This window comes from Anser anser, assembly GCF_964211835.1.
Source record: "Anser anser genome assembly, chromosome: 6".
In the NCBI taxonomy this organism is placed as follows: domain Eukaryota; kingdom Metazoa; phylum Chordata; class Aves; order Anseriformes; family Anatidae; genus Anser; species Anser anser.
Window position 1 is genome coordinate 29,318,572 of NC_139726.1, and position 14,101 is coordinate 29,332,672.

At 43.6% G+C, this 14,101-nt stretch overlaps 1 protein-coding gene across 1 annotated transcript in view; it reads left to right on the forward strand.

Annotated features, from left to right (window-relative positions):
• The first annotated feature begins 485 nt into the window (after positions 1–485).
• The window catches only part of NDUFA10 (NADH:ubiquinone oxidoreductase subunit A10), a 45,728-nt gene continuing 32,112 nt past the window's right edge, over positions 486–14,101 (forward strand). The window contains exons 1-7 of the mRNA XM_083842092.1: positions 486–648; positions 1,596–1,764; positions 2,376–2,591; positions 4,303–4,389; positions 7,347–7,468; positions 10,038–10,117; positions 14,043–14,097. Of these exons, the coding sequence (XP_083698218.1) occupies positions 568–648; positions 1,596–1,764; positions 2,376–2,591; positions 4,303–4,389; positions 7,347–7,468; positions 10,038–10,117; positions 14,043–14,097 (810 nt within the window). The 5' untranslated portion in view covers positions 486–567. The remainder of the gene's footprint in view (positions 649–1,595; positions 1,765–2,375; positions 2,592–4,302; positions 4,390–7,346; positions 7,469–10,037; positions 10,118–14,042; positions 14,098–14,101) is intronic.

Below are 14,101 nucleotides of genomic sequence, written 5' to 3' on the forward strand. Positions count from 1 at the left end.
AGATGATGCCCAGTACATCGCAGCGATAGGGAGACAAGCCAAGGTGGCTGTTAGAGGGAAAGCTGCTTTCCTTCAGCATTACCCTGCCCCATCTTGTGGCAAGGATCAGCAAAACCTCCAAGAGCAGCAGTGGCATTCTGCCTGCTCTGTGGGCACCAGGGTGGCTTTCCTGGAGCACTGAGCACGGGGTGTCCAGGGCGGGTCTTCTCCTGCCCTGTGTGCCCGCTTTAGGTGTCCTGTCTTCTCTCGCAGCCCCTCTCCCAGCCGTGGACCAAGCCCCACCACCAAGCCACGTCCCTCAGTGCCACATCCACGCCTCCCTTAAACACCTCAGGGACGGGGACGCCACCGCCTCCCTGGGCACCCGCTTCCGATGGAGAAATGAAGAAACCCGTCCTGGCATCCAACCCAAACCTCCCCGGCACAACTTGATGCCGCGCCCTCAACTTTAAAACCGGCGACGGCACCGCTAGCCCTGGGGCGGAGCTGAAGCGGAGGCCGGGCTGTGCCGCCTCCCGCCCCGCCGTGACGCCATTTCGTGGCGACCCGCATCCGATCGGCGCCGCCATGTCCTTGTGGCGGGCCCGCTTGGGCCCGGCGGCCGCCGCCGCCGCCCGTGGCTGCCTCCGGAGCTCCGTCCTGCCGGCGGTGAGCGGGGCCGGGGCGGGGGTCCGCGGCCGCAGGGGCCTCGCCTTGCGGTGTCGCTTCGGCTCCGGCTGCCCCGAGGCTGCCAGAGGCGGTGGGGCGCACGTAGGGCACCTAGGGCACGTATGGCATGTGGGGCAGGGACGTGTAGGGCATGCACGGGGCAGGGGCAGCCGCTGTGCCCGGGGTGCGGGGAGGGGGGGAGGCAGGGCCTGGGGCTGGGGCTGAGGAGATGTGGCTGCGGCGTGACCCGGTGACCTTCAGCGCGGCAGGGTGGCCTCGGGGCGCGGGTGGGGAGATCCCGAGTGAAATCAAAAGCTTTGTGTGGTTGCTGTGCCCTGAGGGAGGCTTGTTCGGCTCTCGCTGAGGTCTGCGGGCGGCTCTGTGCTTGGCTGAGCGGAGCTCGGCAGCGTGCCGCAGGCAGCTCCCGCGGGCCAGGTGCATGTTTCTGTGCACCTTTACCTTCGGGAGCTGTCTCGTGCAGTGCTGCAGCTGTTTCTTCCCTGAGAGGCTGGGAGAAGGTCTAATGCTAATCTCTACCCAACAATGAACAAAAATGCAAAAAAAAAAAACAACCTGTTGTAGGATTTCACTTGTGAATGCAGGGCACGTCAAGTGACTGTGGCCTTCAGTAAGTCAGAGAAGCTTCACCAATTCCTTAGATTCAGACCAGAGTCTTGGCAGAGCTCCCTTGCCTCAAGCTTTAAACACACTGGGATTTGTTTCATGTTTTCTGGCTTATCAGTATTGCATTTTGTGAATAGCTTTTCAGCCTACGTACTGCTTCAGCTGCAACAGCAGCGCTCACTGCGCTGTATGAAAATTCCTTGTGTTAGATGTGTGTACTTATCTTCCTGCCTGCGCAGGTCTGAAAAATCTGCTCTTTCAGCATGCCTCATTTGGTTAAGAGTGACATAATCTGTTAATTTTATTGCTGTGTTTTCTTTCAGGCAAGAATTCACATCAGCCCTACACGGAATTTGCAGTATGGTTGGCTGGCTTACATATTGGGAGAAAAAACTTCTAAAAAGCTCAATGAATATAGCAAAATCTTTACAGTGGAGGGCAGCTTACGTTCTGGGAAGGGCAAGCTCGCACAACAACTAGCGGAAAAATTAGGTACATCTTACTTTCTTTGTAATATTTAATATAATGTAATAGTGTAATTGTGATTCCTGTGTGAAGGAATTTAGTTCACCAAAACAGCAATTCTTGACTAGGAAATTATTAGGTAATGCTGCAGTTAATGTGAAGGGTATCTAGATAAAGGCAGAATAAAATGTTGGTGAGTTTTGAGATGAGGACAGGGCGCTTGTCGTATCTGTGGAGTGAATAGGTATTGTTTGTTGTGAATGAGATCTTAGCTCTAATGAGGTCATTTTGCTCACCTGAGCTCCTAGGTCACTGAGCACATTAAGAGGTTTGTAGGTTGTGTTTTCTGTGCGTGCGGACTCAGAGCATCATGTTGAATAGAGGAATGGTAGCAAAAAAAAAAAAGTTCTGCTGAAACTGATAGCTCACCTCTCATCGTGGAGGTGGAGCAATAATAAAACCTAATAACTATGATTTGTCCCCCTTCTCTGAGGTGGCTGGCCATAGGATTTTGAGCTGTTTTCAAGTACAGATTAAAGCAGACATATGTACTTAAATGAACTGACTAGGAGATACTTACTGTAAAGAAACAAAACTTACTTTGGTGTTCTGTTTGGGGTTTCTTTTTTTTTTGTCAGGAATGAAATACTTCCCAGAAGCAGATATCCATTATCTAAACAGAATCACAGGAGACGGAACATTGCTGGATGAGAAATTTAATGGTTTCTGTAACCTTGAGAGATTTTACAACGATCCAAAATGCCCTGATGGACACTCATACAGACTGCAGTCTTGGCTGTTTGGTAACCGTGTTTTACAGTATGCTGATGCATTGGAACATCTGCTGTCCACAGGTTAGATTTTACAGTAAATAAATTTCATTTTTATATTAACTTGAGTGAAAGCTCTGACCTTGAGATAACTAAGCTGTTTTGAAGTATTTTGCTAGCGTCGGCATTTTTGAAATGGAGACCCTCTTACTGAGTATGGGTTAACAGTCCATTTAGAAAAATACCTCGTGTATTTTGTGTTAGAACAGCATCTTGTATCATTTCTAGCGAAAGGAATGCGTATCGGTTATCAATTACCAGTTTTATTAATTGTAATTGGGCAATCTCTATTAAAATGGCCATCTTAAGCATACTGAGACAGCTGTGAATTCTACAGCCGTTTTTAAAACTCTCCCTGTACTTTGTTACTTATGGCATTTTTGTTCAGTCATTTTGATTTCCATAAATACCGTTTTATGGTGGTATTGCTGTAATTCCAGAATGTTTCTGGTGTGAAAAGTTTTCTCATTCAACACTGACTTACCTGTTGCTTGTGCTTTAATAAGTGTTTTCCAAAAAAAATGTAAATCATAGAATCATAAGGGTTGGAAAAGGCCTCCGAGGTCATCTGGTCCAACCATCCCCTACCACCGTCACCGACTAAACCATGTCCCTAAGCACCACATCCAACCTTTCCTTAAACACCCCAAGGGATGGTGACTCCACCACCTCCCTGGGCAACCCATTCCAATGCCTGACTGCTCTTTCTGAGAAGAAATGTCTCCTCGTTTCTGACCTGAACCTCCCCTGGTGCAACTTGAGGCCATTCCCTCTGGTTCTATCACTAGTTACCAGTGAGAAGAAAACTTCCTTTCAGGTAGTTCTAGAGAGCAGTAAGGTCTCCCCTGGGCATCCTCTTCTCCAGACTAAACAACCCCAGTCCCTCACCTCATAGGACTGGTGCTCCAGGCCCTTCACCAGCTTCGTAGCCCTTCTCTGGACATGCTCCAGGGCCTCGATGTCCTTCTTGTAGTGAGGGGCCCAAAACTGAACACAGCACTTGAGGTGTGGCCTCACCAGAGCAGAGTACAGGGAACGATCACCTCCCTGGTCCTGCTGGCTGCACTATTCCTGATACAAGCCAGGATGCCATGGGCCTTCTTGGCCACCTGGGCACACTGCCAGCTCATGTTCAGGCGAGCATCGATCAGCACCCCCAGGTCCTTTACCTCTGCACAGCTTTTGAGCCACTCTGCCCCAAGCCTGTAGCGCTGCATGGGGCTGTTGTGGCCAAAGTGCAGGGCCCGGCACTTAGCCATGTTGAACCTCACCCCGTTGGCCTCTGCCCATCGACCCATCCTGTCCAGTTCCCTCTGCGGGGTCTTCCTACCCTCCGGCAGATCGACAGTTCCCCCCAACTTGGTGTCCTCTGCAAACTTACTGGGGGTGCACTCCATTCCCTCATCCAAATCATCAATAAAGATAGTAAAGAGGAGAAAGGGTGTGAATTCTAGAAAGCGTGCCAAACACAAGTGTTACTGGGGTGCTCAAATATAGTAATACTTAGTTACTGTAGTGAAGGCACAGAACAAGAATTTGTGTATTAGGCATTTTTAGAATGCACATGCACTGTGTTTGTGCAAACAGAAAATTCTTGCTTTTTTGTTTTATTTAAAATCTTTTAGTCAAATTTCTGAAGGTTTTCTTATAAGAATATCACTGTTGTTAATTTTGAATATTGTTGCCAAGAGTCTTTCTTGAGCCTTGCATGATTGAAATCTACTTTCAATTGCAGGACAAGGCGTGGTGATGGAGCGTTCTCCCTACAGTGACTTTGTGTTTTTGGATGCCATGTTTAAACAAGGCTATATCCACAAACGATGTAAGTTACTTGCGTGCAAAAAGTAAGTTATTTTGCCATAATCTCATCAAGAAGTGAGGTAGTTAGTATTAAAAAAAATAATAACCTGCTGGAAAGATTGACCTCTTTAAATATTTGTAGTTGTTCATGAGGTACTTGGCATTTTGGTGTTCCTTGCATTGAAGACCAACCTCAATGCATGCTACTTGCCAGTCTTTCTTCACGGCTTCAGTTCTGCATATATGTTAAAGAAGATATATTCTTTGTATTGCTTACTTGTGTCTTGCCAGCCAGAGACTCCCTGGAAATGTGTGTGAGCATGCTTACGAAGACTAGATGTCCTTCAGGCAGACCTTGATCTTGCAGCAGTAGGTGAGAGGTGAATTAAGGGTTACCAGGATTTGGCCTACTTAAATGACCAGTTCCATTTTAAATCTCAGAGAATGTAAAGTGCCATTCTTGCCTTCAAGAACGGAGAGGAGGAGGATCCAGGAAACTACAGGCCAGTTAGCCTCAGCTTGATCTGTAGAAAGGTGATTGAGCAATTCTTTCCGTAAGCGATTTCCAAACGTATTAAGGATGTAATGGTGACTGAGAATAATTGTTACAGTTTTATGAAAGGGAAGCTGTGTGTAACCACTGGTTTGTTACCTCCTCAAAGAAGGCTAGATTGGTGGACAAGGGGAGAGCAATGGATGCTGTTTATCTTGAGTTGAGCAAGGCTTTCAATGCTGTATCTCATAACCTCCTCGTTGACAAACTGATGATGTATAGACTACGTATGTGGGCAGTTCTGTGGACTGAAAACTGGCTAAAGTGCTGGACTCAAGGCTTAGTGATCAGCAGCAGTGTGAAGTCCGGCTGGGGGCCGGTCAGTAGTGGTATATCCCAGGGAGGCCAGATAGGGTTTAAACTGGGTTCAAAATGTATGGTGACAGGTCAGAGTATGGCCTCGGCAGTCATGCAGGTGATGCAAAATTCTGGTGGGGGGAGTCGTTGACGCCATACGCATTTGGTGCTATTCAGGGGGATGTGGACAGACAGGCTGGAGAAGTGGCTGGATGGTAACCTCATGGAGCTAAACAAAAGGGAGTGCAAAGTTCTGCTGCATCTGGGAATGGGTAACTGCAGGCACCAGTACATGCTGGGAGCAAAATGCCTGGGAGGTAGTTTTGTGGAGGACGACCTGGGGGTCTTGTTGGACACCAAGCTGAACGTAAGCCAGCAATGCGCTTCTTTGGAAGAAGATGGCCACCAGCGTCCTGGGTGCTGCATGAAGAGGAGTGTTGTCAGCAGGTCAAGGCAGAGTGATCACCACCTTTGAAGGTGAAGGGCACAAATGGAAATACAAGAAGTTCTACTTAAAAAGTTCAGTAAAATCCTTTTCAGCTGTGAAGGTAGTCACACTCCGGAGCAGGTTGCGTGGTCTTAAAGCTCCACAGAAGTGTGGAAGTCTATAGAGAACAGCTGTAAAGCCAAGGCTAAAGCTGGAAACTTAGCTGTTCTTAGCAAATCTAGCATTTAGGCTACTCCTGAGGTAAAGGTACTTGTTTCCCTGAATGCCTTTGTGTTTCTGCTGTCTTGCCTGATTTGGCTTAGATTTAGCAAGTGTAAATTTGCTTAACACCCACTGTAAGTTGTAGCTTTGTGCTGAATGAGTTTAAGAGCTGGTTAAAATGAACTTCATCTTACTGGTTTGCAAATGAAGCTCAGCAACCTACAATTTAATATAAAATTCAGTCAACAAATAACCAGGTGCACCAAAATCCTTAACAGCAAGCTCCTTGATTAGAAATGCTGTCTACTGCTTTTCACTGTGATGCCAAGCATAGTAGGCTTTAAATTTTTCTCAAACTTTGAATTTAAAAGCGTGGTACTACGTTTCTAGCTAAAACAAGGAGCCTTAGTGAGGAAAGCTTGCACTTGAGCTTTGTTAAATTGAACTATTTATAGTGCCATTCGTATCACTTAAATGTTGAATAAATGCTTCCCCTGAACTTGCCTGGATTCCTAATCACCAAAGTGGTACCTGAAGAATGCTTTAAGGTGTTAATGTGGTAGAAGAATTCAGTTGCACAGAACTGGCTGGCTCCTCTCAGATGCATTTTTCTGTATGTGGAGGTCTTCCAGTCGCATACGCTAAGGTGGAATCTGGTCATTATGGTTTTGGAGTGAAGGTCTGCTGTTGAGAATAGAGAACAGAGCAACTGCGTAGCTGTTCAGTAGTCCTAAGTATGCCCCCTGAACCCAGGTTACCGATCTCCTCTAAAATACTTGCCTTATCCCAGCGTGATCTTGTCTGTGCATCAAAGGACAGGGCAAAGGCATGCCTTATATTTGAGTTTTTGCCCTTAGTGGGAAATACATCGCCTCTTGCAAAGTATCATTACTCTTCTTGTAGCACGCGACATTTTGCAGTGCTACTTTGGCTGCAGTCTGACCTTTGTGGTGAGACAGGGCCGTTTATTTTGTGTGCGAGGCTGCGGCTAACAGAAGGCAGCCCCAGCCAGCTGGTGACATGAATGTTTCTGTCCCTCCTTGGTGTTTTGAGAGGCTGGCTCTAAACAATAGAGAAAACCTATGTTTCTCTAAACTGAAGTCAGAAATAAATTCTCCTTTTGATGTAACAGATATGTTAAAGATTCTTAGATCTCAGTCCTTGTAGCTCCTTAGTTTACTTTCTGTTTCCTGAAGATTTTTATTTTTCCTAATCCTGAAAACTTGCTGAATCCTATTTGAGGAAAAGCCTACTGTTCAGCCTGGTATATCGGCCAAGAAGAGGAGACTACAAATCAGGGTATGATTTATTTGTAAATAAAATGTGTTTACTAAACAGGGGAAAAAAACACTGAAGAAATAGTTACAGATTCTTTACTTGATGTTATAATTTTAATGCTGTTACTTTGCACTTGTTCATCATTTGGGTTAAGTTTTGCTGCCACTAGATCTCATTGTATTTGACTTTGTTTTTTGTACAGGTCTTGCTCACTACAAGGAGATCAAAGAGATGAGCATCAGTGAATTCCTACCACCGCACTTGGTCATTTATTTAGATGTACCTGTCCCAGAGGTGCAGAAGAGGCTTCAGGAGAAAGGAGAGGTAATTTTCTGTTTTGCCACTGTCATTGCTTGCTAGTGTCTGTTGCAGTCATGCCCTTGTGTTTGAGTTCCATGGAATCTGCTGCAAAATTCCACTTCCGTGAAGCTTCTAGTCCTCTTAAATGTAAGAACTATGTGTTGGTGATAACTGCGTGGGTATTCTGATACGCCTGCTCTAAAAAAAAAAAAAATTCGCCGATTTCACTTGTGTAAATTCACTTCTGTAAAAATTAAAAATCAGCTCTTAAAAATCAGCTCTGGTAGCTGCTGTTTCAGGAGTCACATTTAGATAACATGCTTCTTGCAAGATGCTCAAAGATTATCTGTGCTTCCTGAATGCCAGAAGCCCCAGCGGGCGGCCCCTTCCTCTGGCTTCCCCAGTTGACTTGTTTTTCAGACCTGTGTTGACACTAATGTGTTGTGCCAACTCGAGAAAGGATGATCAGCAAGTTCAGTTAACCTGCTGAAATTAGGAAAAATTACAGTTTGGTGCTTTTGTGTGAACACAATGAAACTGCACACTTTAAACTTGAAACTTTTTCATAGGTCTCCCATGAGATATAAAAGCCAGGTAGCTTTCTGGCTAGTCTGATGCAAAGTTCATAAGCAATATTTTATTCTTGTCACCAGTGCAACTTCTGTCTAGTCTGAGGTTATGATAGACTTTTACTTACTGTAGATCCTTGGCAGTTTGTTTTCAAAATCCTTTGGGACTGTAGTAATTTGTCTTCAAGTTGTCTCTTTGAATTTATGGTATTGGGTGGAGAGTACTATTGAGAAGAAAGTTAACTTTTGTTCTGTAGCATAATATTAATATATTACTCTCTTAATATTACTTGTCTCATTATATCAGCATATTGGATTTCTGATCAAAGACTGTTTCAGTAGTCCAGTAAAGCTGGAGAGTGTTTCTGTATAAAGACTAAGCTAGGTTTTTGGTTTGGGACTTTTTTCTTCACCCTCCTGTGATATTTGCACATGTGTTTGTAACTGTTCTCAGCTGCGTTACGAGGATTAAATGATGTTTACCTTATCCCTTATTGAAAGGCTGTGGGAAATTGTATTCAAGTGAATTATTTAACTGTGGATAGCCTGCTATATTAGAAGACAGCTTTGAGTTATTAGAAAAAACATTCTCAGATCCCTTGGTGTGCTGGGGTAAGTCAGTAGCGTTTTGTTTCCTGAGCAGCTCCCTGCTCAGTTAAGAGGGTGGCTGGTCATTGCCAAAGGGAAGCACCTTCAGAGCTGTAAGTGGAAGGCTGCCTCGCTGCTTCGTCATCTGCGTGGCCCAAATTGCTTAGTCTACTGTTCAAGTGACTCCCCTTCTGCCCTCTGGCAGTTTAGGCACTGACTGAATGCTCCTCTACCCTTTAATGAACAAGATGCCCTTGTATGGGAGAACTGTAGATTTCTTTGTTTTAGCAGCTTCAGTTACAGAATTAGAAACTTCTTCATGTATTGTGGGAACCTATGAGTTCTTCGCCCCATGAGCAAAAATGTCAGTGATATTTTTGAGATCTTCTGGCAGGAATTGCTGATGCAGCAGAACTTCCTTGGGCCAGTGGTACTGCTGAACATTGTAGTGCCTGTTTGGGGGTGATGTTTTTGGTGGATGGAGTGTTTGTGATTGGTAGCAAGCACAGTTATTGCAGGGCGCTGGAAAAAGAAGAGCCTTCCAGTGGGTGCAGCTAGCAGAGCTGTTGATTCTTCTAACGTAATGGGCATCTTGGATGAGCGCTTCCTGCTTGAATGGTGGCAGAAATTGTAATTTGGTTTTAAGATTGAATTGAAGGAACGTGTGCTAGATAAGAGAAATTCCTTGCGTGTTTTGCAAACGTGATGTTAAGGCATGTTGTGCAGTAGATGTAGCAGACAGTGAACTGTTTAACAGCAGGTATGAAATCCCTGAAATCCCAAAGAAAGATAGGGAAGTAGATGGTTGCCCATGCACTTACCTGAAACCAGAAGAAGTGGATCCACGTTGTCTGAGTCTGCATTTCCAGCAGGAGAACCAATCTTCTCCTTTTTTTCCTGTGTAATTATATAAAATTTCCTTAATTACAAGGTTCAATCATTCCTTGGAAAATTAATCTTTTTGAGGCTGTTGATGTATGGTTCGTGCAAACTTGGGAAAAATGAGAATTCCCATAAACTGAAATAAGTTGTAAGAAAGCTTTTTGTTTTGTTTTTCTATCCTTCTTTTGAACCTTCCTTTCCCTATCTTTCTAGATTCACTAGCATATCAGGAGAATCTTACTCATGTCTAATAATTAAAACCACGGAGATAACAGTATGGGGTAAAGCAGTGATTAATGCAGACTGCCACTTATTCTTTGGGAAACTCTAGGTGTTTCTAAACACTCCAAACACTAATCCTAAACACTCCAGATGTCATAATTCTTGAAACTCTCATTAATGCCTGTGTGGTTCACTGGATATTTCTCTGCTAATACAAGAGCAGAGCCCATGATAGATAGTGTAACAGCAACTTCTCCTTAGACTGCTGCACGGGGAGCTGGGGGAGAAACCAAACTTCACAACGCTGTTCTTCTGTTCTGTTTTTTTTTTAGCCTTATGAGAGAAAGGTGTCTCCTCTGTATCTCCAGAGCATTGAGGATGCTTACAAGAAAACCTTCTTACCAGAGATCAGGTTAGCAAACAAAACTGTTCTGTCCATTAAATCTTCAAGTAAAATGTGTGCAAATCTTAAAATTTCTACTAAGAGAAGCAAATAAAACCATGTCACGTGAGAAATCCTCCTTCTAATATATAGTACAATGTAATGTAATGATTGCATCCATGGCATAGTATCTGTGTATACTTGCGTACAGTTAGTTACCTCTTGCATCTAAGAAGCTTGATGCTAGTGTTACAATGTTGGAATATTATAAATTAAGTCTTTTTAGGTGTGAGCTTTGTAGAAGTTTTTTGACTCTTAAGAGATTCAGAGTGGGAGAAGTGTATGCAATGGTAAATTCTTTTTTTTTTTTTTAATTTAGCTAATGAGCCCTGATCTGCTGTACTGTTTTTCATCCTTCTGTCTTGGGGAGTTACAGCTTCACTGTTGTGGAATCATACAAGGAAGCTTTCAGGGTGGAGTCATACAGGGAAGCTATTTCATCAATTATCAGTTATTTATCAGTTATTATCAGTTGTGGAATCATACAGGGAAGTTATTTCTTTGCAGCACAGCCAGGGATCTGGTCTGTTTGCTCTGCAAAACCCAGTTCTGTCTCTGTCTCCCTCTTCTGACAATGCTCTGCATGTGATTGGCTTTGGTCCCTTTGCTGCTCTTGTTAGCTCAAAACAGTGCATGGAGTGCTTTCTTGGGGTGATGACGCCCAAAGTGCCGAAGTTACAGCTGTACCTGTTTGCTTTTGTGTGATGTGAGGAGGGCGTACTGCAATGCAAGCTTTTCTCAGGCTTTTGTGGAGAGTCAGAACACCTATGACTTCTCCCCTCCTAAGAACTCCTCAGTTGTCACAGCTTTGGCTAGTTTCTTCATAGTGGTACGGAGGAAGAGGAGAAAGTTTTCTGGTAAGAGCTTCTTCCATTTCTCTAGTTCCGTTTCTCTACCTGTTGAGGCACGCTCTTTTACAGCCAGATAGAGGATTCGATGGACTTGTTAGTGTTGTTAAATAAAGGTTGCACTGCTGCCTGCTTCTAGAGACTGAAGGTGCTCGCCTCTTTGGCCTTGGGCTTTCTCTAGCTGGGAAGCAAGCGTGTGTGAACTTGAGACTATAACAGTTTGCCAGCTGTCCCAATTCTTACAGAAGAACTCTATCAAAAATCAAATTGTCTTAAAAATATAAAAGCATATGAACATAAGCAATCTGGGTCCCTTGAAAACAAATTCCTTCCTGAAAGGAAAGCTGGTAAAGGTCAGAGGCAGGCCTAATTTACATCAGCACAATCTCTACTCGTGCAGGATTTGGTTTGTGCATGAAGTTGACTGTTGAGTTTCATTTATTTAAGTCAGAATAGATCTTTAGGAATACTGTAGCTTGCTTGCTTCCCTCTTGCTTGCTTGCTTCAGCTCCCAAGGTAGATCAGTGTAATTATGCTGTTGGCAACTGAACTGAGTGACTTAATATCAAGCTTGTTATTCATACAGGGCAGAAGTTGTTGGTGCAGTGTACGGTCAGCTGCTTCTGAGTGCATCCCCTACAGATTAGTGGCTTGCACACAGCTGTCTGGAGGAAATGGGGGGCTTGTGACAGAGAGGGAGGGTGGGAAACCGTGGGACTGTCATCCCCCCGAGGGCAGAATTGGTTTGAATTTACTGGAGAGGAGGAAAATGCTGCTTATTCTTTGGATCAGAAAATATACTGTGTTGTTCAGTGAGGCTAAATCCTAGGCTAGCTGGTCCTGCTGTGATTTCAACTCTTTCCCCTTTGTCTGTACATGGTCAGTACACTTGTTAAGCAAACGCCCTCTGGTTGGCATCCTCATCAGCGTGCGGGCTCACAATGGCTTGTCAGATCAATCTGCCTGCTCAGGTCTGAAGGAGGACGTCTCCGTCCCTTGGATGTGGAGGAGTTCTAAATGTGTGAAACTTCAGCTTTGCACTTCTCTGGACCTCACTGAGGGCTTGCAGATTGGATAAATCTACAGAGGCTTAAACTATCTTTAACTGTTTGCTGGCTCGCGGAGTGATGCGTTGAACTATAGTCAAGCCTGGCTGTTGGTCTCTAAGCACGTGAAGTACTTAACGTCTCTTTCTCAAGAATGACCAATATTTGGTCCAAACAGGCTAAGAGGAATTATTTCCATTACAGACTGTTGGACAAACTCCTGGCCTGCATCTGTCCTGTGTTCAAGCTCATGTTTGCTTGTCTTCTGTTTTTCTTGAAAATGTCTTGAAATCTATGAGGAAAATTATCTAGTTTGTTACTTTGCAAAATTCCAGTTCTCTTGTTCTGTTTATCTGGAACAATTTTATGTTGACCTTAGTGATCTGTCTTATACTGAATATTTGGTTATCATAGAATGTGTGCTTCCTTTCTAGTCTGACATGTTTGTTAATGTCTTTGTCTCCTTTTTATTTATTTATTTATTTTGGAAGTGATTTGTGAGCCCGATGCTGTGTGGCAGGTACTGTTTTATGATTGTAAACACACTGCTTTTTGTATTTCGTTTGACTTTCTTTTCTGGCCCAGAGTGTCAGATTACTAATGTTATCTTTCATATCCAGTAGTGCTTCCACTGAGCAGCTGTTTTCTCTTAATGAAAGCCCTGATAATCTGCAGAGTATCAAGCAATTTGATCTGCACTGTTAATGCAATTGCCAGTGTAAGGCTCTGGTGAAGTCTGGCCGCCTCCTCTGATTAGTGATAGCTGAAACTGAAGATGCACGTATGCATCCTACACTGTCTCATCTGCTCCCTTTGAAAGCAGAACGTTTCTTTTCTTTCTGTGACTGAAGAATTGTGTGAGGCCTTCTGCTTTTTATTTTCCCCTCCCCTTAAGTTGAGGAAAAAACTCTCTAAATAGTTCCCCTGTTGCGAGCACCAGTTAAATGGCCGACCCCGTAAGAGCTTGGGGGTTCACAGGAATCAAAGGTGCTTTATAAAGGAAGTGTTTTTTTTTTTAACCTGAGCAGTTCTGATTGAGCAGTGATAATGCAGACGAGGAAATAGTTTGGACTGTTGCAGTTTTAAGTTGTTTTGCTAATGTGTTTACTTCCAGCAGCTATGTTTAGACTTCCATTCCAGTCTTATTATTGATTAAAGTTTGAGGTGGTTGTGATAAGTAAAAAAGCCTATAAAGTCTTTTCTGTGTTCTTTAGCTTTGCTGTGTATAATTTGATATACCATACCTATTTGGCCTCCATTTTATTTTCTCTTCAAGGAGAAATTAATTAAAGGAACAGCCATCCAGGATGGCTGAGGCAGGTTTGGGAATGACTGTCACGAAGGGTTGTGTGTATACAGCAGTGAAACACATTCGTAAGGGAGCTCCTGTTGTGGCCCAGCTCTGCAAGTGACTTTTCTATGAAGGTTGCTGTATAAATAGGAAAACAATCTTGTTACTAGGATGTTGTTAGCTGTTTTCAATGTTTTTTTTTGCTAATAGCAGATACTGCTACCTGTGTTGCATTGGTTCAGTTAGCTCAGTATTAATAAATAATGATAAATTAATGTATTGCTTTCTTAAAGCTTAATACATATGTTAATACTTGTGGTTATAAAATGAAACATCTACTGAAGTTTTGGGTTAAACTAAGATTTTGAACAAACAGGGCAATTGTAATTGAGGCAACTATCCACATTAGTAAAATGGAAATAAACTCTTAGGTGAGATACTTCCATTTTTTTTATCTAATGAAATAAAACTATGGAATTTTTCACGGGTCACTTGCACTTTAAAAGAGATTTTGTACCAGGAAAGAAACAACTTATAGATATAATAGGAATTCTATTGTGAGGACTCTTAAGTATTTGGGGGAGGGAGGAAAGTGGAACTGGTGGATCTGCTTTTGTTATTTTTTGCCTTTGAACTTCATTTTGTTGTGGAGGTGAGAGGCTGGTAAGAGCAGTTGTGTCCTGTGAGTTCAGTGTTTTTCTTCTTTGCAGTGAGACCAGTGAAGTTCTGCAGTACACGGCAAGTGAGGCAGAGGATGTGGAGAAGGTAA